This window comes from Melospiza melodia, chromosome 24 (genome assembly GCF_035770615.1).
Source record: "Melospiza melodia melodia isolate bMelMel2 chromosome 24, bMelMel2.pri, whole genome shotgun sequence".
Classification (NCBI taxonomy): Eukaryota; Metazoa; Chordata; class Aves; order Passeriformes; family Passerellidae; genus Melospiza; species Melospiza melodia.
In genome coordinates this window covers 3,676,077-3,699,021 of record NC_086217.1, presented here as the reverse complement: position 1 = coordinate 3,699,021, position 22,945 = coordinate 3,676,077, and the positions used below count along the sequence as shown (strand labels likewise).

The following is a 22,945-nucleotide window of genomic DNA, read 5'->3' as shown; positions in this document are numbered from 1 at the left end:
AATATAATATAATATAATATAATATAATATAATATAATATAATATAATATAATATAATATAATATAATATAATATAATATAATATAATATAATATAAGAAAGTCAGTATATATATAAGTCAATATATATAGTTTAAATATAAATAAACTCTTAGAAAGTCAGTTTTCTCTTTCCCCCAGCTCTGTCGTAACCAGGGGCTCAGCTGGAGCTCTCTCGGCGGTTCCCGTCATTCCTGATGGAGGGTCAGCTGGGGGAGCTTGTGCCGTTTCAGGTTTTTGGGGCATTCCCGTTTCCAGTGCCCCAGCTCCCTGCAGTACGCGCACTGGTTCGGCTGCAGCGCCCCGCGGGCAGAGCCGCGCTCCGTCCTGCGCTTGAACAGCGCCCTTTGCAGGGCTGCGCTCAGCATTGCATCCCTGCGTCTTTCTGGTTTTTTCCTTTCCACCTCCCGTTTCTTTTCTCTCCCCTCCCTTTCCATTTCCCATTTCTTTTTTCTCTCCTCCCACTCAATTTTGCGTCTCTTTTCTTTCTGCTCCTTCTCCTTTTCTCTCCCCCGGATCTTGGTTTCTTCCTCTTCTCCCCTGTTATTAAAAGCTATCCAGGCCACTTGTAATAGTTCTCCCAGGTCACGAGACTCTGCTCCCTCCAGCTTTTGTAACTTCTTTCTAATATCCGGTGCTGAGTTCCCTATGAAGATGGAAGTCAGCTGTACAGCTTCCTCTGGTTTTTCTGGATCAATATTAGTGTATCTCCTGGCAGTTGCCCTTAGGCGTTCCACAAATGCAGTTGGAGTCTCGTGTGGTTCTTGTTTCACCTCATAAAGTTTAGACCAATTGATTGCCTTTGGCATCGCATGTCTAAAGCCAAATAATATCCATTGTTGATACTGTCCCAGAAAAACCCTCCCCTCCTTTGTGTAAGGGTTCCAGTGGGGGTCCTGGGAGGGAAAATGCTCCTCCACAGTTCCTGGTAATGCACCTGCTGTACCTATCCTGTCCACCTCTTTCCTAGCAGTCTTGAGTACCATCTCTCTTTCTGTGGAGTCTAATAGAGTATCTAATAGAACTTGTATAACCCCCCAGTCTGGGTTCTGGGTCTTGAGAATGGTTTCAAATACTCTAGATACTCTCTCTGGATCTTCTCTGTAGGGCCCTGCCAGTCTCATCCATGCCTCGAGATCGACTGGGGAGAAAGGCACTTTCACCACTACCAGGGTGTGAGACCCCAGCCCTGTCCAGAGCTGAGCTATGGCCTCCTGCTTATCCCCCTCCTGCTTTCTCACCTCCTGCTCCCCTATCTCCAGCTTTCTCACCCCCTGCTCCCCTCCTTCCAGCTTTCTCATGCCCTGCTCCTGTCCCTCCTGGTTTCTCACACCCTGCTCCCCTACCTGCAGCTTTCTCACACCCTGCTCCCCTCCATCCTGCTTTCTCACCCCCTGCTCCCCTCCTTCCATCTTTCTCACCCTCTGCTCCTCTCCCTCCTGCTTTCTCACTCCCTGCTCCCCTTTGTCCTGCTTTCTCACCCTCTGCTCCCCTATCTCCTTTTTTCTCCCTCCCTGCTCCCCTCCCTCCTGCTTTCTCACCCCTTGCTCCTTTACCTCCTGCTTTCTTACCCCCTGCTCCCCTCCCTCCTGCTTTCTCACCCCCTGCTCCTTTACCTCCTTTTTTCTCCCTCCCTGCTCCCCTCCCTCCTGCTTTCTCACCGCTTGCTCCCCTACCTCTTGTGTTCTCACCTCCTGCTCACCCTGGGTTCTCCCCACCACTGGACTTGAAATTAACTCCTGCCTCTCCCCTGACTGCTCCTCCCCTCCTTGTGCTTCCCCCTTATCAGGCACACCCCAATTCTCTACGCCCCTGTCTCCTGCACCTGGTGCCTCTATCATTTCTACATCATTCTCCTCCCATCGGCAGTGGCATTTCAAACAGTGGTGCCCAATACTACAAGAGGAGCAATGTTGCTTTGATCTCCTATCCTTTTCCCCTTCCTTTCCAAAAGCTAGCATGAGAGGGTTTGACAGGCTGGGCAGGCACCCCCTTTGCAATTCCAGATGGTCTCTTAAAGTAAAGAACAGATCTACATAAGGCATCTCACTCCACTTCTCCTCTCTTCTACAAAACAGCCTCAGCTGTAACATGGTGTGATAATCTAAGGTGCCGTTCTCCGGCCACTTCGCCTCATTGTCCAGTTTATACAGCGGCCACCAGTGGTTACAGTATTGGATTAGTTTGGATTTCAGTAGCGAGCCTCCCCCTATCTTTTCCCAGCGGTTCAATACACATTGCAATGGAGAATTCGGGATCTCATTTCCCACTCTAGTTTTAGAACAGACCGCCCCCATACTCAATGATACAAGGATATAACAGCGGCTGGAAAGCGAGCACAACGATTACCTGGGTGCGGGCAGTCCCCGGCTGGTTCTGGGCTGCAGCGGGCGGGTGATGCTGCCCAGGCGGCTGGCGCTGGAGCAGGCGAGAACCCGCCGGGCCGGGCCGGGGCAGGGCTGCTGTGCTGCGAGTCTGCTGGGTTTCTTCTCTTCTGCTCCTCCTGCCCGAGCCAAGATCCCGGCGGGGGAACGGCTGAGCTGCAGCTGGGGGTGCCCCTGCCCGCCCGGGAATCCGGGGTGCACTGGCACGAGAGGGCGCTTGGCGTCCACAAATGCGATTTCAGCGGCGCGCACAGAAAACAAATCAATAACCGAGAGCACACCCCGAATGCTTCGAAACGCCAACAGTCAGTTAAGTTTCAACACTCTTCCTTAACGAGCTTTGTATCACGGACGTCCCAGTGTTGATCTTACAGGCCGGCAAACTGAAATCAACACACACACACACGCACACTGCCAGAGACCAAAAAGAATTCAGAGTATCGAAGCAAACGCCACCACAAAAGCAAGTACAGCAATGCTTTGGCTCCGGTGTTACGAGCCTGGCTTTTTTTTTTCTCCTCGGCCAGCTACACCAGTGCTTTAAGTTTCCTGCTCCAGGGGACCCCCTCGGAGGGAACTGGAACCCCCTAGTCCTGAGGGACTGGAAGCCCCAGTAGCCCTGGGGGCTCAAAACCCTGGATGGTGAGCTTTCCCAGGGACTTGACCCCTGTTGGGTGACTCAGACCCCTCACCAGTAACTCTGTGAGGGGATTCGTACCCCTCGTCAATCACCCCAAGATAAACAATTTAAACGATGCCTTCACTCACCGCAGGGATCTTGCCTCGAGCCCCTGACGGTCTGAGGCCGAGGCTCTCCCCGAGAACCCCTCGGTGCCGGCTGGAGATCCGTCGACTGCAGATCCGTCGAGGCTCAGAGGTGAGCTCCTACCTGGGTGGCCAATAACTGTCACCAGAATTCACCAAAAAGTGGGTAAAATAAAACCCCTTAACACCCAAGTAGTGTTAAGAAGTTATCAGAGGCCTGGCGCACGGGGGATAAGCTCCACCTGGCGTGCACACCATTCACTGCAAGTTCATTGCTTATATACAGTCACTGCGTGGGTATTATAATTGTTCATTACCATAAAACTTTCCCCATGTTCCCAGGTTCAGTTTTTTTCTATAATCTTGTTTTGGCTATAGCTGCATTCCTAAGGCAGATGTCTTCCCCTTATCTTCCTTCTGTCCTTGATGAGAAAGCAGCTCCTGCATGCCCTGTTTCTTTGCTAAAAGTACACAGGCACAGCAGAAATTGGATTAACGCTTTTGGTACCAGTTCCATGACAGGACTGAGAGCACATCTCTGCATCTGCCAAGGATTTGGGCTGGAAAAGATAAAAGAAAGAGTGCAGGACATGAGGAAGGGAGAAAGGCTCTGTGGAAAAAGGGACCAGCCAGGCCGTCCTGCATTATCAGCCAGATGGGCTTTGCCAAACAATGAACACCAAGGTTTCTGAACAAATGACAAGTATTTATTTTATACTGAAGAAAAAGAAATGAGGATGTCAACACCACACCAAGAGTCAGAGACAATCCCCCAAACATTTGAACAGCAAAAACATTTCCAAGGCAATAAAGCAAAGGAAACAGTATTACATCTGGAATGATGGATAGCCAGTGTTTTAGCTGCTCCCTGTTTCCAGTCATATGCAGCAAGTGCTTTATCCTAAGTGGATCTGCTTTATGCTAACTGGATCCTCTGGCCTCCTGGTCACAGCTAAGGCACAAACTGACACCTGAGAGTGTTCTTCAGCTTGTGAAAGAGCAGGATATCAGCTGTGTTAAAGAGCTCAGACTAAACAGCTTGTCCAGTGCTGAGAAGCCTGGCTGATAACAGCAGCAAAGGGCTGAGCAGAGAAGTGTCCCCCTTCCCTGGTGCCAGCAACTGCCACCAACAGAGCTGGGGATAGAAATCACTGTGTGTCACCTTAGCTTACTAGTGGAAAGACAAACCTCAGAGAAATGCCCTCTTCTCTATATTTCAGTGGTTTATACTGATAAATTACCCCCACCTTTTGCACATGACCTCTTCAAAACAGCTCTCCTGGCTGTAACCCAAACCTTCCCCCAGCAACAGACTGAAAGTCTCTAAATGCCAAGAACATCCCCTTGCAGGCTCCTCAGGAGAAGCAGGACCCTGGGTTCCAGCCAGGCCCCTGCTAAGTGCCCCAGACCACATCTGCAGGGCCACCTGGAGGTGCAAGAGCTTGGGGAGAGCTGTGTCCTCTCATCTGCAGTCTCTCCGCAGCACAGGTCGCTGCTCAGGGCTCCCAGAGTTTCTGCAGAGGAAGTACTGGTGGCTGAGGGCTGCTTTGGCTGAGATGCGCTTGCTGGGATCATACAGGAGCAACTGCTGCCAAGAGAAAAACCCAGCAGATTTAGGATTTTAAAAACTGGGTGAGTGATTGCACCTGCACACAGCTGGGCCCAGTTGCTGATGTTGGTCCTGCCTTTTTCCTTCTCTGGGCTCCAGGAGTCACCCACAACTGAAGTTACTCTGGGGATTGTGTAAGAAGAGTTCCTTGACTCCCAGTGCAGTGGTTCCCAGAGGAACGTGCAATGACAGACTTTCTTTAGAGTAAGCCTGAGCTCTGTTCCATGATTTGGTGCTGCTGCAATGTCAGAGGTGAGCATTCAACCCAGATCAGCTGCACTTCCAGATAATGAAATCTCAAACATCCCTATTCCTTACCCAGTTTGAAAACATCCTGTCTATCCCCAGGCCCTGTTCTGAGCCCTCACTCACCGTCAGTAAGTCTCTCCCATCTCGATCTAAGTTTGGGACGATGTCCTTCATCTCCTTCCTTGGCCACCGGGGGAAGCTGCCCTTGTAGTCAGGGAGCTGGGTGACACCAGGCCAGGTCACCTCGGTGGGAGTGCCCAGGGTGCGGAAGATCTGGAAGAGCTGATCGATCTCAGAGTCCCCTGGAAACAGGGCCTTCCTGGTCATCTGGGGGAAGAAAAGAAAAGAAAAGGCCAGTTCCCACCTTTCCATCAGCTGTGTGCCCTATTTCCTGCTGCAAGCAGCCCTCTGTCCCAGCAGGTGCAAACACCTGCACAGACCAGGGCAGTTGCAATGCAGTGACTGGGAACATCACAGATGCCTGACTGCTTGCTCCCACTCTTGGCCAGCTCCCTCCTCCCTGCTCTGCAGCTCAGGGACTTTGGGAAAAAGTGCTATTATACTGCAGGGCTAACCACAGCTCTTCCAAGGGGAGTATGGATCCCTAGGAGATCCATTCTGTCATGCCACGAGAGTGCTTGTTCTCTGCAGCCCACCATGGGGACATCTGGAAGAGTCATCTCCTCCCAGGGTCAAAATGCTGCAACAGTAAGGCTGAAGTTACCCCTTTTGCAAGGAGAGGCATCATGTTCCAGTGTACTTGGAACTTCTGCCAGGCCCCCAGGGTGGTAGATTTCCTTCTGAGATAAGGATCAGCTAACCCTTAGGGTGGACTTTCCATAAAGCAAACCCAGGACAGTATCCCAGATGTTCTGTATTTCATCCTTCCTTCCCACTGCAGCTGCCTCCTCTGGCTCATGAAAGAGATTATTTAAACCCATCCTACCATTTCTGCAAAGATGCAGCCAATGCTCCAGATATCCACAGGGGTTGAGTAGTATCTGCATCCCAGCAGTATCTCAGGGGCTCGGTACCACAGAGTCACCACCTGGAAAGGAACCCACAAACAAACTGTGTCTGCTTTCCCTGGATGAAACCAGAGGGGTGGGACCCTCCTTTCTCAGCTGTAGTGCAGTGACTGTACAAATCAGAGCATGCTAAGGCCTTGCTGAATTTACAGACACTTTAGTGCCTGCAAGGTTGGGATTAACAGAACATTCTTCAATTACACACTCTGGAACAAATTAAGTGTACCCCGTGGAGAGAAGGTGGGAGCCCAGCTGGCAGCCTGGCTCCAGTAGACAGTCAGCACACCTTGTGGGGACATGGAGGTCCCTTAGCTGCAGGTTAAGAGCACATTCCATGGCTATGCCTCTGTTATGGATGAGCAACTTGTGCTGCTCCTGTTCACCCACTGTGGGTTTGTACCCCACTCAGGGAGCCTCAACACTACCTCATGAGTGTACGTGCGTAGGGGGACCCCGAAAGCTCTTGCCAGTCCAAAATCAGCCAGCTTGATTGCTCCTGCTTCGTTAATGAGCAAGTTCTGTGGCTTCAAGTCCCTGTGGATGACCCTGTGCGAGTGGCAGAAGCTCACACCCTGCAGCAGCTGGAAAAGGTAGTTCTGAGGAGAGAAGAGATTTCAGATAAGGCCATGATGAAAACACTTTGAACTCTGGATTGTGTGAACCAATGCACTATGGATCTCTTATAGATCTGAATGAGAAGAAAGCCCTTGTTACAGTGCAACATCAGGTTCCCATAAACTACTCAGCAATGCACACAAACTGCTGCCACACCACGTGGGGACAGAGAGACTCTGGTCCAGGCACTGTTTTTCTCTTCCACCCACCCATTACTCTCTACAAAGGCAATTAGCAACAGATCCCTCCTTTGTTCTGCAGCAGGATAGGCTGGAGAGCCTGGAAACTGCTGGGAAATAAACATTTCTGAGCAATAGTGCCATGAGGGTTTCCCAGCTGAAGTATTTGAGATCTGGGAGGCTGAGGAATCATTTCCAGGCACAGCCTAAGCAGCTCTGAGATGGCTCTGCCCAGCAGAAGGCAGCAGGGACATGCTGTCTGCCCTGCCTGTTGGCATTCCTTCCACTCTGTACCTTGACCAAGCTTAAAGGAAGCTCTCCAGCTTGGCATGAGTCCATGTACTTCTTCAGGTCCTGATTCAGATATTCAAACACCATATAGAGCTTCTTCTGGCTGTGTATGACATCCAGGAGCCTGTAAAAGAAGTACAGGCTCTACCTTCAATATCTGCTCCAAACCTCTGCAAATACCCAAACATCCCTCCTCCCATGCATGCCTCTGCTCTGCTGGTCCTTTGAAGAAGAGAGGGGCAGTTTAAGGGCAGAATCTTGTATGGGGCAGCAGCAGTGTGTTGGTGAAGTGGCAGACCCATGAGGTATTGCTGAAAGCCAGGGAAGTTTAAGGGATTCCTGCATTTTCCTGTGCATTTTGGTCCTGCTATACAGCTGGGGAATGACAGAAAAAAACCCTTGCTGCCTGCTTCCAGAGCAGGAGCTCATGGATGAGCTGGTGGAGAGGGTGCATCCAGGTCTTACCTGACTATGTTCGGGTGCTTCAGCTCCTTCAGCAGTGAGATTTCTCGGATTGCAGTGCTGGGGACACCCTCTGACTCCCTGTGGCAGAGACAGGCTGTACTGCACCCCATAACCCACGGGGATCCCACAGACCAGTGGGGCTCTGTGTCCCTTCCTTCTTCCACTGTACCCCAAGGGAGCATTTGAGTTTGGGGTGCAGCAGTGACTGGGGTGGGCTGGGGTGAGGCAGAGGAAATGGAGGTGTGGGCAAGGAGAGGGAGGGGATGACCTAGACATGCAAGCCTTGGGCCAGCTTCTTTGGAAGCATCTAAGGGTGCATTTAGAGAAGCAATAATGTATTAATTACCTAGGTCTTACTTTTTGGAGGTGGGGGGTGAAATGAAAGCTCTTCACCCCTCAGGCAGCCACCTCTCCCATACTGAGGGGCCACTGTGGGGGGCATATTGGCTCCCAGTCCAGGCAGACCCCCCTCACTGTGCATACAGCTCAGGGATGACCCAGGGGAACAGAAATAACCTTTTACCTGCTCAGTCCCACCCTGAAGGTCCAAGGCTGACCCTGCCTGATCCCCACAGCACAGCCCTGAGGGAGATATTACCTCACAACATGGCAGCTTCTTCCTCCTGCCCTGTGCTGTGGACCCGGGGCCAAGTGGTGCCAGGTCAGGCCCTAAACACTCATACTCAAAGATTTTGAGCTGCTGGCCCAGCAAAGGGTTAAATCAGCCCTTTTTTAGATCACCTAAAAGTTGGGGTCTTCACTGTGGACCCACACAGCTGCAATGCCCATGAGACACAGAGCCCCCAAGCCCTCCAGACAACACTCCCTTTGGCTCTGCCTTTCCTGGTGCCACAGTACACAAGATTATTTTAATCCTAGAGACACCATTTTTCCCCTCATGTGAGTCTTTTCTGTGCCTCTCACACCATACTGGGCACAGGCCTGGCACCATGGCAGGCCCAGGGCTTTGCCCCACTCACGCGTCCAGGCGGATCTTCTTGAGGGCCACCAGCTGCCCCGTGCGCTTGTTGCGAGCCTTGTACACCACGCCATAGGTGCCCTCCCCAATCTTCTCCACCTTCTGGAACGACGCCTGGATGGCCTCCATGGCGCTGCCTCGGCCTGGTGACGGCACTGGCGGCGGCCGGCACCGCACTCTGAGGGGAGGGAAAAAAGCGGGAAACAAAAAGGGGAATGTGGGGAAAGCGTTTGAGCCCTCCGGGTGTTCCCTGAGGTGCTGCCGGGGTCTGGGTCCCACCTTGGTGCTCCCTCAGCCTTGAGGAGCCCTCAGGGACCTGCCTGGGGCAGCTGTGGGTGGGCAGGGCGGCCTGGTGGGCTCTGAGGAGCTTCAGGTGGACAGAGCTACACAGAAGCCGCCCAGAGCTGGTTGTTCTGCTGCCCACGTTGTGCAGTGTGCTGGCTACAGCCAAAAATTGAGGAAAATTGATGTAAAGATGTACTTTGGGGCCTCAGGAAAAGCAGCATGAACTGCACAGGGCCCGGGGAAGCTCTCCCGCTCCATCTGCACAGTGCTGGGCATCGGTGGAATAATTGGGTTCGTAATTATGGCTTGCTGGGACATGCTGAGGGCAAACATCCAGCAGAAATGTCCTTTTTATTGTTTGGTTGGTTTGGGGGGGTGAAAGGGCGTTTTTGGTTTGGGTTTTTTTGGGTTTGGTGGTTTTTTGGTGGCTTTTTGGTTGTGAGTTTTTTGGTTTGGTTTGTAGTTTTTTGTTGGGGATTTTTGGGGGGATTTTTATTGTTTGTTTTTTTGGAGTTTTTTTATGTTGTGTGTGGAGGTTTTTTTGTTTGTTTTTTGTCCTTTTTTTCCCTTTTTATTTTGTCTTGCACAATTGTCCCTTGAACCTCCCCAACATGGGTTGTGCTGCTCAGTCAGCCTTTTGGAAGATGTCCTTGAGGGAGAATTAATCATTGACTTGATAGCTGGCAGAAGATGAGATTAAAATAATCTTATGCATTGTGGCACCAGGAAAGGCAGAGGCAAAGGGAATTTCATCTGGAGGACCTGAGGGCTCCATAGCTCTGGGTGGGCATGGACATTGCAGCTGTGTGGGTCCACAGGGAAGACTCCAACTTTTAGGTGATCTAAAAAAGGGCTGATTTAACCCATTGCTGAGCCAGTGGCTCAAAATCTTTGAGTGCAAACACAAAAGGCTGGAGATGGCTACATTCCACTGCAAGCCACAGGCACAGCTCAATCCAAATTTGGGGATTTCCACAGTACAGGAGAGTCTTCTCTCCCTTGCACAAACATTTGATTCTCATGTGACATTAGCAATGTTCTGTCCTTTTGTCAAGGGTTTAATACAGCTGTGTGGGCCTGGCATTATGTTCTTACACCAGAGTGGCTCTGATGTAATTTCATCTCCTTTTCTCGCAACTTTTTAAAAATCAGCCACTTCCATACGCACCCAGTACTTAGGAGGATGAAAACTGAATTTTCTTACATCATCTATAGGGTTTCTGCAGGGCCTAACACACCTGACTTGGCAAGAAAGAGGGATTTAATCAATAAAAGACAGGCTGCCTTCTTTTTTCATCTTTATTTAGGAAAATCTAAATCAAAATCTTTAGATACTTCAAAAATAGTGATTTAAGGTCTCTTAAACTTAGTTGTGTCAAGGAAGAAAGTCAAGTACTCAGGCTACTGCAAATATTTATTTTAGAATTAAAATTAATCCTCCCCTTAGATACTAGCTCTTCCTACCTGAAGAGGCAGGTGCTACTGAAAATAGTGACTCTTTGTTCATCTTGTTTCTTTGGTCAGTGCAGATGGGTGAGTGTTTTGCCAGGAATGCTCCTGTGTGGCAGCTGAGTCAGGGTACCCCAACACAGGCACTCATGGGCCCGCAGCCAGGCAGGGCTAATGAACTTTGTGCTAATGCCCTTTCCCCCATCTGCCAAAGGTGAGCTGCTGAACTCCAGATTCAGAGCTTCTGACTCCTTCATGTCGTGCATTATGAAAGAAGCAGTGTAAACCAAGTGTTCCCTTTCCTTAACCACCCTCTCAAGCAAACAACAAACCTGCTTCCCAGAGCTATTTTCAGTCATGACACCTGGGGCAGGAATGGACAGCCCACAGTCACACACATTGACTCAGTCTTCAATTTTTCCCCTGCTCAGTGACTTTGCTGTTTGCCACAGCAAACACACTTCCTAATTGACTTTTAACATATTTGTTGCAAATGGCAGTGCAAGGACCAGCGTGTGGCTGGTCTCAGAGGTGCTGTCAGGATGTGCTGCTTTCCCTCTGCTCCTGCCTCTCTTTGAAGTATTTCCTCTGCTCCTGTATGGCTTGTTCCAGCAGGGCCACGTTCATCCCTTCCACGCAGGTCAAGATTCGTGCTTTTACCACAGGACTGGAAGTTTCTGGAGAAAGGAAAACAGAGCAGCTTGGAGACAGCGAGTTCCCTCGGGCAACATTATGACTCAAGCTGGGCAAATAATCATAGCCTGAGAACTTCAGGAGACCAGTCTGGCTGCATGCTGCCACTGATGTGAGCAGCAGGAGCAGCTTAATTCAGTGATGTGCTTTCCCTCTGCCCTGATGGCTACAAAATGCTGGTGACTAACACTGCACTCCCCTTGCACCGGGGAACAGCGCCAGTGCCTGCCATCTGTCTGCTTTGTGGCTGGATGCATTTTGGTTTTCCCTGGCTGAAAAGCAGCAGTGATGGGTCTGAGGTCATTTCTGAACACCCCTGTGCAGACAAGAGGGCTTAGAAGAGGCTCAAAGCTGGCTACTACCAACAGTTCATTGGTGGCATTCAAGTGTGGCAACATGGAGCTGCACAGAAGGGGCCAAATCTTGGTGACAGAGCCTTGGTGACACAGCCACCATCTCAGTCTGCTCCCCCTCCACCCCTGCAAAATGGGGCCAACTCTCTCCTAGGCTGGGATGACCAAAAGAACAATTTTCTAAAGGAATTTTGCAGCAGCGGCTTAGCAGGTCACTCTCCAGAGGCCACATGAAATGTGGCTTTCCACATGCCACTGAGGACTTTTATGGCATGAATGTGAATGCTTTTTATCAGTTGTGGCCAAGATAACAAAGAATTTGCTTCACCATCCCATGGCTCAGCTCAGATCAGCTCCCCACGCAAAGCACCAAGCAGCTGGAACACAGGGCACCCCAGGAAAGGACAACAGGGTGCCCTGCATGACACAGTCTGCCTGCATTCCTCACATGTCTGAGGGCAGGGATAATATATTATTAGAGCCTTTCAAGGATGGCAAAGACCAATCCAGTCACTTGCAAAGAGGTATTGCTGCAATCTGCCGTGTTTGGGGTGAAGACAGTCGGTGTGGTGGCTGGCAGTGATGCCAGAAGGCTTTTCAGCATAGGTTTCACAAGCCCAGCAATGTGGCTGAAACGCTTCCTGTTTCTAAAAAAGTCAGTGCCAGAGGACCAGATTTTCACCAAGATAAGGGTGGCTCTTCTCATGGTCAGCTGGGACAGACAGGCTGCTCCTACCTTGAATCACACGTGTGATGGAGGAGCTGCACGAGAGGAGCCTTGGTCCAGGCTGCCCTCAGTGACCCAGGGAGCCCCAAAAGAGCTGATGTACCATGAAGAGCAGCAAAGAGCACCAGTTCCCAGAGCATTTACCTTCCCTGTGTTCAGCCTCTCCCAGGACCATGTAGGAAGATCCCACTTGGGCTTGGAATGGCTCCACAAACTCGGTGTCAACACAGACCTGGTACTGAGCCGAGTTGTGCTGCGTGGTGAGAATGGCTTCAGACCGGGCCAGGTCATAGCAGCATAACCTGGGAATGATCAATTTGGGAAGCTCAGCTGTGCAGAAATCCAATTACAACCAAAAAGGGGGTGCTCAGTCAGTGAAGGAAAGGCCTGGCCTGCAAGGAGAGCAGGGTACCCTTCTCACCTGCCAAATGTCCTCAGTGTCTGCCCCTCGGGGACTGAGCTGTTGATCTCCCACGGGAAGTAATAGACACCAGCACTTGGCAGCATCTCACACAACAGCTGACCTGCAGTAAAGCAAAGGCTCTGACTCCATGCTTCTCCAGTACCTGATCCAAACTGTGCTACTGCCCTTCAATTCCTTCCTTGTCCAGGTTCCACCATCCAGGGGGCTGCAAGAGCTTCACAGCTTCCCTGCTGAGTCCTAATGCAGCTCACTGCACGAGCCAAGCCCAAGGCATCTTGGCACAAAGAGGAGCTGCACAGTCCCACAAAACCCAGCATGAACTACAGGCAGCTCACCAGGTCCTCTGGGTCTCCCTCAGGCTATGGATGAGTTGAGAAAGGTTCAGGAAGTGGGGAGAATGGTGACTGAGCAGTTCAGAGAGTGTGGCATAGCCTCAGCTGCTGGGGTGACAGAGCACTATGCAGCAAGACTTCAGGAATGATCCCAAGCCTGTTCCCTTACTGCAACATAAAAAAGTGCTGGCAGTGTCAGATCCTGCAGCTGGAGAACAATAAACTGGATCCAAGCCAGCCGAGTTTCATCAGAAGTCTGGCAGGGTCTAGCAGACAGCAAGGAGTGAGAAGGATTAATGCAAAGGAGAGGCTCAGGTGGGACCTCCTGGGAGTGCCTGCGGTGGAGCAGGGCTGGCACAGGCAAGTCACAGCCACAGCACAGAGCACACAGAAAGGCAGGAATGCAAAGCAGCTTCAGCAAAGTTCAAACCCTGCCCAGTCAATGCCATAGCCCGGCTCCTGGCTGTGCCCTGAAGTGGTTTTATTTTGGCATAATTTTCCTTCTGATCTCCCTTGCAGGCTGCCTGTGTTTGGAATGTTTCCATGTCTCATTTACTGCTTTTCTCTCTCTCTCTCTCTCTTTTTTTTTTTTTTTTTTTTTTGTTTTTTCTTTTTTCCTCTCTGTGGGGCACCCCAAGAGCTGCACCACAGCCCAGGCAGGGACTCCTGCCACTCACACAAGCGGGTCCATCGCTGGGCATTCAAGGACCCCCAACACTGACTACTCAGCAGAGGGGACACTGAGCTGACACACGTGCTGTAGCTTTAATGCCTGGTCCCTTCCCCACCCCATGCATTGCTCACGGGGTTGCAACCTTGCAAAATGCCCCACGGAGGACTCTGTGGGAGGCTGGGGAAACCAGGGCGATCCCGGTGTGCATGGCTTACCCCATGCCTGCACACGCCTCCCTCTCGGCCCCACAGTGCCATGCCAGGCTGCGGACACTCAGAAAACCCCTCCGGCAGGGTCCCCACCCACCTCCCGGCCCTCTGCAGCTCCGTGCATCCCCGCCGCACCTAACATTCAAACAGCAGCGGCAATTCTGCACCTCCACAAGGGCAAAGGCTGTCCTGTACCGCTCAGGTTTTGCTCCTCTACCCCACTGTGCAGCAAGGTGGATCAGCCAGGGATGCAAGGCACTCAGTGCGCATTTAATGCACTTTTAAACGTACGGAGTCACTTGGGTTGTAAAAGCCATACCTCAATCACCACATACCCCGTGCCCACCCAATGTGCTACCCACGCATGCGGCAGCTCCACTGCAGGACCCTGCAGAGAGACTTAAGGCAGGCCCAGCCCCAAGCGCAGCCCCTTACGCACAGATCCACAGCACTACCCAACACCGTACCTAACGCGTGCACAAACGCAGCCCGCTAACGGCACTTAATGAGCTGTTTATTTAATTAGCCACTCCATGCCGATGCCGGGCGCTCTCCCAGAGCCGCTCCATGCACACACAGCGCGATTCGAGGCACCGCTCCCCACACGCCGAACGCGCGCTCACTGCTCCGCCATGGCCGCCGCGGGAAGGGCGGGCGCGGCAGCGGCCCGCGCGCTCGGGAACCACGTGGCGTCGCGGCAGTGACGTCACGCGGGGGCGGGGCCGGCGCAGGGGGGCCGGGAAGGACTCGGGATCGGGATCGGGACCGGGATTGAGATCGAGATCGGGCACAGCCGCCGCCGCAGCCGCCGCGATGTCGGTGAACGCGGACCTGCGGAGGGAGCGCGCCGCCGCCACCTTCCAGCCCGAGCTACTCACCCACATCCTAGACGGCGGCCCTGAGCGCACCCGCCGCCGCAAGGAGATCGGTGAGGGAGGGCCCGGGCCGCGGGCACCGGGGGAGACAGCCCCGGTCAGGGCTCGGAGGGGATGCGGAGTGGGGAGACCCGGAGAGAGCGGGATACAGGGCGGGGGTAGCGGGGTGAGGAGCCACGGAGTTGTGAGGGGGTCGTGGGGCGGGAGAGGGTGTGGAGGAGCTTTTGTGGAGAGGGGAGACGCCAAGGAAGGGAGAAAGCTGTGAGGAGAGGGTTGGCAGGTGCAGGGACAGTAAAGGGGAGGTTAGAGAGGAACAGGAGCTGCGTTACGTCCCTGGTCCCCCTTCTCCTCAGAAAGGGCATAGGGTGGCCCTGATAGAGCGGTGTCCTTTTACTGCTCTGTTTCCCCTTCCTCCAGAGTCTCAGGGGCGGCTTCCCATGGGCTCCGTCCCCTCCTTTTTCCTTCCTAGCATGCTCTTGCCCAACAGTACAAATGTCATCTGTTTGTCAACCGGCGCGATGTGGTTATGAGAGATTAATGAGCTACTTCCAGGCTCTTCCCTGGGCTGGGACTGTCAGAGTTGTTGTGAAACTTCGCTGCCAAAGGGGGGACACAGAAAGTCTGTGCTCTCTGGGCACCTTGTTTTCCACTTGGCGCAGGGGGAATAATAACCCCTGTTATTATTGCCCTTCTGCTGGAGCTGCGTGGGGTTCAGAGTTCACAGGGCTGCCTGAGCCTCTGGGGCTGTTGCTGAGGGCCCCGCTGGTCTTACATCAGTGAATTGCCCTCCTGCCAAGTCCAGAGGGCTTTGAACTGTGAATGGGGTTTATGTGTGGAATGAGAGCGCCAGCAGCTCTCAAAGAGCTTTGATTTCATTCTCATTTCGTTAACCTCTCATTTTATTCACAATTTTTTGATACCCATACCTTGAGGTAGAGCAGGTAAAATGCTGGGTGGTTGCCCAACCCCTGCTGAGGTTTGTGGAAACTGAGTTTGTTTTCCTCTCCTGTTCTGTCCCCAGAGGCCTTAGTTCTTAATGACCCCGACTTCCAGCACGAGGATTTGAACTTCCTGTCCCGTAGCCAGCGCTATGAGCAAGCCATCAGGAAGAGCTCCTTGATGGTGATGAAGCTAAGGGAATATGGAATTGCAGATCCCGAGGAGATCTACTGGTTTAAAAGGTACCTGAAAAGATCCAGAGTTTGCTTCTTGTACTTCAGTCATCACCAAGGATGCTAGGGTTGTGCTTTTTTCCTGTGTTTGTTGTCTAAAGGAAGCTCAAGACCTGTATAAAGCCCACTCGAGTCTGGCTTCAGTGAACTTCAGATGAAACCCTGAATTCCTTAATGTTGTGTTTTCTTAGGTTTTTTTTTTAAGAGAAATGCAACATTAACAATGATATGCTCTTCTGTATGTGTGGTGCAGAAACTAAAAAACAGAACTTGAAGTCAGACTTTTTTTTCCAGAAAGGAATAAAAAAAATCATACTGAATTACTTTTAATCTGAATAGATCTGATGAGTTTGCAGCTTCTAATGAAATCTCTAAAAGCTGATTACTTCACTTTGCACTTAGGCCCAATAAAGTCCCATTGCAGAGATACTTGAAACTATTCCAAGATGGTTTATAAGTTCTTGTGTAGCACCCTGCTCTGGCTCCCTCCTCTAAGCTCCAGAGGTTCTCTTTGACCCAGAGGCTTTTTGTTGTACCTGACCTTTGGTTTATCTGATAGTACCACCTTTGGATGAAGTTAATGAAAATAAGATTGCCTTTACATGTGAGTTTTCATTCCTTCCAGAAGAAATTAGAACTCAGTTCCTGATCTTGATGTATTTCTTCCCTTAATTCTGTTAAACTCTTTCTGATTTAATCAAACAGAAACTGATAACAGAGAAGTTACACAGATCTAGAAATCTCTCATAATCCCATGGATATATCCTCTGGCAGATTAAATAATGAGCCACAAGCCCCCTGTGACTGGTTTTGTGGAAAAGCTGTCATGGGCCCCAGGGCATGACCCCTGGCACTAGCAAATTGAAGTCATCTTGTCCACTGTGGTTTTACTTTCACAGAAAATGGTCTGCACTGACCTGTGTCATGAAAGTTCTCATGGAAGTCATGTAAATAATTTAAAAATCATCATTGGAGGACAGTGATAACAGGGAACAAGCTCAATGACAGTAGGGATTATTCAGGTGCTGCACAGCCAAAGTTAATATTTTTTTTCCAACACAGGGTTTATTGAAAATGATGGGGAAGTTTCTTCATTTATTTATTTGTTTCTACAGAGAAAATTCAGCAAAGTCTATCCAATCTATCAGATGGAATATTTTAACAAATTTTCTGTCTTTTTGTACCATTATTAAGTGACAATATTATATGAAAACAGACTTTTCTGAAGTAATCAAATGAGAGATTCTAGTTTTGTCTTTCCATAAGCTTACTTTGGATTCAGCAATTCCTAAGTGAATGAAAGTGTAATAAATATTTCATACAGATACCAACTAGTACCTCCATATCTAACATGGCATAAATGGTCAGGTGTGACTAGTCAGAATTCACAGTCCAAAGCCAACAGAAACAATAAAAAAGGCTTACTTTTCTCCAAGGTAAAATCTAATTGCCACCATTCAGGATTTCAAAATATAATTGCAGTTACTGATTGTATCTGCCATTTTTTATTTATCTTATATGCCATATTTCTTCTGTAATAATGTGTGACAGAATGAAGAGCAGTGCATAAACTTCTTGCCTAAAGGTGAAGTGTTTGCTCTAAGAACTGTACACTATTGATATTCTGAAATGACTTCTTTACTATAATCTCTGGTGTTGGCAAGGGAGGATGTGGGCTTGCTGCTGCTTAAAAAATTGATTAAATGAAAGGATTCTTTTTTCATCCTTTGATTTCATTTGCATTTTAACATCTGTCCCCACTTTCCCACCTACTGAGTGGTAAAGATTTTTTAGATTTGGTGAACTGCACCCAACTGACAAAATTATGTTTATTTCTATCCCATATCCAAACATGCTAATTGGTGCTAACTGGAAATTACTTCATTAATGCAAAAGGTGACCTGGAGAAAGTGGTTTGGGCTTATTCATTTTTCCAAACTGAAAACTGAATGGATATGGTGTTGCAACATGCCTCAAAAGAAGTTCATAAAATAGACTGACATCCTTGATTCAGATGTCAAGTTGTATTTATTGGGATTGACATTTCTACTTATGGAAGCTTAAGAAATTTTGTCAGTTATCCCCAAAAGGCAGGGACAGATTTACATTTGCAATTTTAAAGATTTTTTTTCCTGTAGCTTTCCTAAAGTGCCAGAACACCTCTAGGTAGCTTTGCACATGACTCACCAACTTTGTAGCTTGATTTATGAGTAGGTGAGGAGAAATGCTGCTTCCTTCACTGCCCTGAAGATATACTTAAACAATTGCTGCTGCTGCTGTGACATGTTCAAGGGAATGCTCCTCCTTCCTGTTTCCAAAGGGCTTTGTTGGACTCCAAATCATAAGAGGATCTATTAAATATACTTAATTGCTTTTCATGTAGTAATTCTTCTATGTCAACACTGCAGTTGCAGCTGTTGTGACTACAGCTTTGAAGGCCATCAGCCAAACAATGCCAATATTTCAGATTTATTTTACAGTCTAACTGCTGCAAAATGTAAGTCAGCATGAAAAATGGGAAATGTTTCTGGTGTAATGCTCCAATGCTCTTGGAAGAGAGAGAGCTGCTCAGTTTTAATTCACCTCCAACTTTAATTGACTTTCATTGAGGAAAATGGGATTAAACAAAGAAGTGAAAAGCAGTTGAGACAAACTGGGTCACGGAAGAAGAGAAGATCTGAGAGCTGCTGGTCACCAGATGATTCCTGTGTTCATAAGCATTGCATGAATGTGCACTTTCCCTGTTGGAATTTGTTCTTACATCTCTACATTAGGACCTTTGAGCAAACCAAAGCAGAAAAACTCTACTATGGGCACTACTAAATTAATGCAGAGTGAATGAGTCTGGCTTAATCTTACTTTGATAGAGCTGGAACAGGAGTTTATTGCCAGAGCAGTTGTTAGCCCAGCTCTGAAGCCCAGTTAGCACAGGTCAAACACAGCTCTTGCTCCTTCTCCCCTGGGGTGACCCTTCATGCTCATCCTTGAAAGAGTAACTTCAAGAACTGCCCAAAGCAGCAAAGTTTGCACACAACTAATATAAAGTAAATGCCCCTGTTCTGTGACCCAGTTCTGCAGCCTGAGGATGGCTTTGCAGCTCTTCCTGTGGCTTTGGAGCCTCTGAACACACAGCTTTGCTTCTGTCATCCTCTGTCTTGAGCCAGTGACACAGCTGTCACATAAGTGCATTTTGCTGTGTGGGTGGCACTGGTTGCTGTGAAATCTGGGAAGGTCTGTATTGCCAAAGCACATATTAAACACTGCCTTCTCCCAGAAGTGCATTTGGAGCTGCAGGCTCATTGTGACACTGGTGGTTGTAGCAAGGCTGACCTCAGAGCAGCTGGGCATTGATCAGGTGGTCACTGCCACCATCAGTCTTGGAGCAGAGTCATTGAACTGTTACACAGAGCAGAGAGCAGAACTGGAGAACAGCCAATCCAGGTGCTGGGAGTGATGAAATTTTAATGGAAAGCAGTAAAGAGTTCAGAGAAAGAAACAGAAGGGAAGAAAAGCTGTTGTTCCTCCCTTCACAGCTGGCACCTCTTCTGTTTGCCCTGTGTTTGAGGAAAACAGGACTCTCTCTCATTGTCATTCAAGGTGTTAAAAGGCACATTAAGGAAATCCTAAATCTTCAGTGTGGAGTATGCAGAGAAGAACAGTTTCTGCTGTAGTTTAACTTTCAGCTTAGTTAATGCAAGAAGCTGCTAAAACCCTGCACAATTGGCTACAGAAACATCATGACCATGACACAGGGCTGTTAAAGCATCCACTTGTAGAATGTCTGTTGTCTTCCTCCTGTCAGAGAAGGTGATAGTAATCATTAGATATCTGGCACTTGTGATTAAACTTAAACTTAGTTAATGCAAGAGGCTGTTAAAATGCTGCATGATTTACTACACAAACATCATGACACAGGGCTGTTAAAGCATCCACTTGTAGAATGTCTGTTGTCTTCCTCCTGTCAGAGAAGGTAATAGCAATCATTAGGTATCTGGCACTTGTGATTAAACTTCCTCATAGGCAGTGAAAGTTGCTGGTGTGACCTTTCAGAAGATTTCTGAGATGTTTCCTGGAGCATTACCTTCAAAGAAGCAGTGTCTGACCTGATTTTTTCTAACAGCAAAGCATGAGCTGCACATTTTTCTCAAGATCTTTTAATGACTGCTGAAAATATGCAAAGACCCATTCAAACTCTTCCCAAGCCTTGAAACTTCATGTTTCAAGGTCAGCACTCATTTTCTCCCTGCAGTTTTGTCCTTTTTGGGCCCAGGGAGTAGGTGCACAATAATTGTGCTGCAGGCAGTGAGGGAGAAAAGGGTGCTGCTGTTGCTCTGTAGGTCCTGGGCTAAAAGAATGACCTACTTAGAAAACCACAAGAGTGTTAAAAAGTTCTGTCTTGATGTCCTTGCAGTATTTTTAAGCCCTTGGTCACCCTGAAAACATCAGCTTTGGTAACTGCTGCTGTAGGCAAGAGTATTTTTGGTGAAAGAACTGTGTGCCTCAATTCTAGGAACTTCAGACACTGTACCTGCACCCACACCAGCTTAAAGCACAGTTTAATTACCAGCATTAGATTACTTGATCACAATAGTTTTGCTTCTGGAAAAATCCATGGCTCTTTTAGTCTTGTTCATTTAAAACAGGCAATGTGCAGTCCAGTGGTGCTTTGTCTCTCACTCTAAGGTTGGTTTTCACAGCCTGTACAGGACCTGCTGTTGAATTATCAATTATTTACTCTCTGCATGGTGCAAAATGTCAGTCACAAATGCTGCTGTATGGACAAGCTGTGTGCAGAACATCTCCTATGGTATTTATGCAGAGGGCTCATTTTTAACTCCTTTAACTTTAAGTTTAGATGGAATAAACATTTGTGTACAATAGATTGAAGATGAAGAAACTGTTCAAGCTGCTGAAGGGAAGATGTTTTAATTGAGAATGTGCTTTGCCTGGCATTGTGGCTACTAGATGATTACAGTTTTCTTTCATGAAATAACTTCTGCTTTGGTGAAGCTCTCCCAAAATGCCTGATTTTTCTTTCCATTCCTTCCAGCACTAGATGTAATGGTAATTTTAATTGAAGGTGAGTTCCAGATCTCACAACTGATAGAAGCAGCTGCAGGCAATACAGAGCTAGTCCAAAAAGAGCTCAGTCACCAAAGAAACCTTCTCATTTTTAATACATATTTCTTCTAACTAATAATGCCCTAGTTGTAGGCTACCAGCAGCAGTGGGATTTATTCCCACAAAGCCTGAGAGATGGAGGAGAAAATATTTTGGTTTTCATGTCCTTAGTTTCAAGTTCCTCATGAACCTTTGTAGAATAATATTTTTTCCAGTTACATAGCAACAGCAGGATTCATGGGGTGAAGAAAACACCATCTGATTCCCCATTAGCATTGCTGATGATGCCTCCACATTTGGAGGTTGCTTGTGGGACAAAGAAAAAAAAAGGTTGAATGAGGCAGAGATTATTTATCTTATGCTCCAATTGGGGTAAAGCCTTTCAGGTTCATGCTAACAGTAAGACTGAGATCCAGATCCCTCTATTTCTCTCCTGTAGAACATGCTTGGGCAATTTTCCTGAACCTTTGGGTCTCCACTTCAGCATGTTTCACAAAACCATAGAGACCCAAACGTCTGCTGCTCAGAAGGAGAAGTGGCTGCCCCTGGTCCGTGGAGTCAAGATAATTGGCACCTACGCCCAAACCGAGATGGGACATGGTTAGTTCCCTGCAGGGATCACTGGGTAACCTCTGCTCTAACTCCAGTGGGTAATTCTTCATCTTCCCTGGGTCAGTCCAAAAGGGGAAAGGTAAAATTCCTCAGTTAATGGTTGATGTCTGTAGCCAGGCAGCCGCCTCATTTCACATCCTGACAATGCCAGGATTCCTTTTGGTCTTTTCCAGAATGCACCTCTTAGCTGATCTCTGCACGGGTAGTTGTTACCTTTGTTTTGAAATGAGGAGGTTGTTCTAAACCCTGAGAACCTGAATTTCACTTGAACCAGTTGACTGTGTCAATGAACAGTGCTGTGGTTTTTGCTTTTGCCTGATTTTGGGACGTGTGTGCCAGAGCCCTCAGTGCATGGCTGGCCTGCACAAACAGGTCAGGAGCATTCCTGCAGGAGCAGTGGAGCACGGTGAGATTGTGAGTTCTGGTTGAAAGTCAGGTATGCTTTGCCCCAGGCACTTCTCTTCCAGATGTACAGCTTCCTGGCAAGGTCTTGTTTACAACAAAAAAAACCCCATCTTATTCCTGCTGCTGTTGAAAGCAACTTTGACTGCTTCAAATGGAAAAACATTTAATGAATCAAAAAACAGTCTCTTGGCCCAGAAACTGGAATTGTGGCTGTTAAGTACCAGCAAGAATAGTTAACAAACAGAGACTCCAGTGCTTGTGCTGGCATCTGAAGTGGGAAAGTCTGAAGTGTCAAGTCTGGACACTGCTGGATGGCAATGGCAGCTGCCTGGTTGCTCAGTTACAGCTGCTGAAACATTTGTGGAAGACTCAGTGGAAGAACCCTGTCCTCTGTCCTGCTCAACAAACCCAGCTCAACCCCAGGAGCTGAGAGAGAACTGAATGGCAGCAATCAGTGCCTGCTGGCCTTATTTGCTTTCTCACACCAGCTGCTTGAAATCAGTCACATCCACACTGCAGTGATTGGTTTTACTTCTGATTTCACATTAGATCATTGCACTTTCTTGCCTGGTGATGGTTGATTTCCTTGTAGTTCTCTTGTTGTTTCATGGTTAAATTGGTATTTTGACACTAAATGGAATACTGTGAAATAGATATACTCTATTTGCTGAATAATTAAAATGCAAACATTTGGCATTCCTGCTGTGAGTGTTGAGTAGCTGGTATTCCATCAGTGAAGCTGCTGCAATAATTGTCACTGAGCTTTGCTTAATTTAATCCTGATGTTTAAAATCTGGTGATGGGGAAACAGACCTCAGGATTATTGAATTGAACTCTGGCCTGGATGGGTAGTTACTCAGTTTTCTCTTGGTGACTATATGTGTGATAGCCTGTGCTGATTTTAACCTCTTTCATAGTGAAGAAGTCTCTTTGTCTCTCAAAAAAAAAAAAAATCAAAGAAAGAAAAAACACAAATAGCACAGGGCAGAAAATTAAACAAGTGAAAATCCTGG

The 22,945-nt window shown here is 48.5% G+C and overlaps 3 protein-coding genes across 6 annotated transcripts in view; 1 reads left to right on the top strand and 2 right to left on the bottom strand.

Moving 5' to 3' along the window:
• LOC134428842 (peroxisomal acyl-coenzyme A oxidase 1-like) overlaps positions 1 to 22,945 on the top strand; it is a 71,066-nt gene that overhangs the window by 35,622 nt on the left and 12,499 nt on the right. Inside the window, exons 1-3 of one of the 3 annotated variants that reach the window (XM_063175844.1) lie at positions 14,517 to 14,675; positions 15,644 to 15,803; positions 21,355 to 21,515. In XM_063175844.1, the coding sequence (XP_063031914.1) occupies positions 14,561 to 14,675; positions 15,644 to 15,803; positions 21,355 to 21,515 (436 nt within the window). In that variant the 5' untranslated portion in view covers positions 14,517 to 14,560. Of the gene's footprint in view, positions 1 to 14,516; positions 14,676 to 15,643; positions 15,804 to 21,354; positions 21,516 to 22,945 lie in introns of those variants that run through there. The other 2 variants (XM_063175843.1, XM_063175841.1) reach the window with 2 other exon arrangements.
• On the bottom strand, positions 4,650 to 8,731 carry CDK3 (cyclin dependent kinase 3). The gene is made up of 7 exons (XM_063175566.1): positions 8,604 to 8,731; positions 7,624 to 7,701; positions 7,162 to 7,282; positions 6,499 to 6,669; positions 5,992 to 6,093; positions 5,169 to 5,372; positions 4,650 to 4,775 (listed from the first exon to the last, which is right to left on the bottom strand). The coding sequence occupies exons 1-7, from the start codon at positions 8,729 to 8,731 to the stop codon at positions 4,650 to 4,652; spliced, it is 930 nt and encodes a 309-aa protein (XP_063031636.1).
• Positions 10,173 to 14,383, bottom strand: TEN1 (TEN1 subunit of CST complex). Of its 2 annotated transcripts, XM_063175890.1 has the most exons (5): positions 14,215 to 14,383; positions 12,869 to 13,033; positions 12,531 to 12,633; positions 12,254 to 12,411; positions 10,173 to 11,013 (listed from the first exon to the last, which is right to left on the bottom strand). In XM_063175890.1, the coding sequence occupies exons 3-5, from the start codon at positions 12,614 to 12,616 to the stop codon at positions 10,874 to 10,876; spliced, it is 384 nt and encodes a 127-aa protein (XP_063031960.1). In that variant the 5' UTR covers positions 12,617 to 12,633; positions 12,869 to 13,033; positions 14,215 to 14,383; the 3' UTR covers positions 10,173 to 10,873. The 2 variants fall into 2 exon arrangements, with proteins under 2 accessions (XP_063031960.1, XP_063031959.1); XM_063175889.1 differs by lacking the exon at positions 12,869 to 13,033.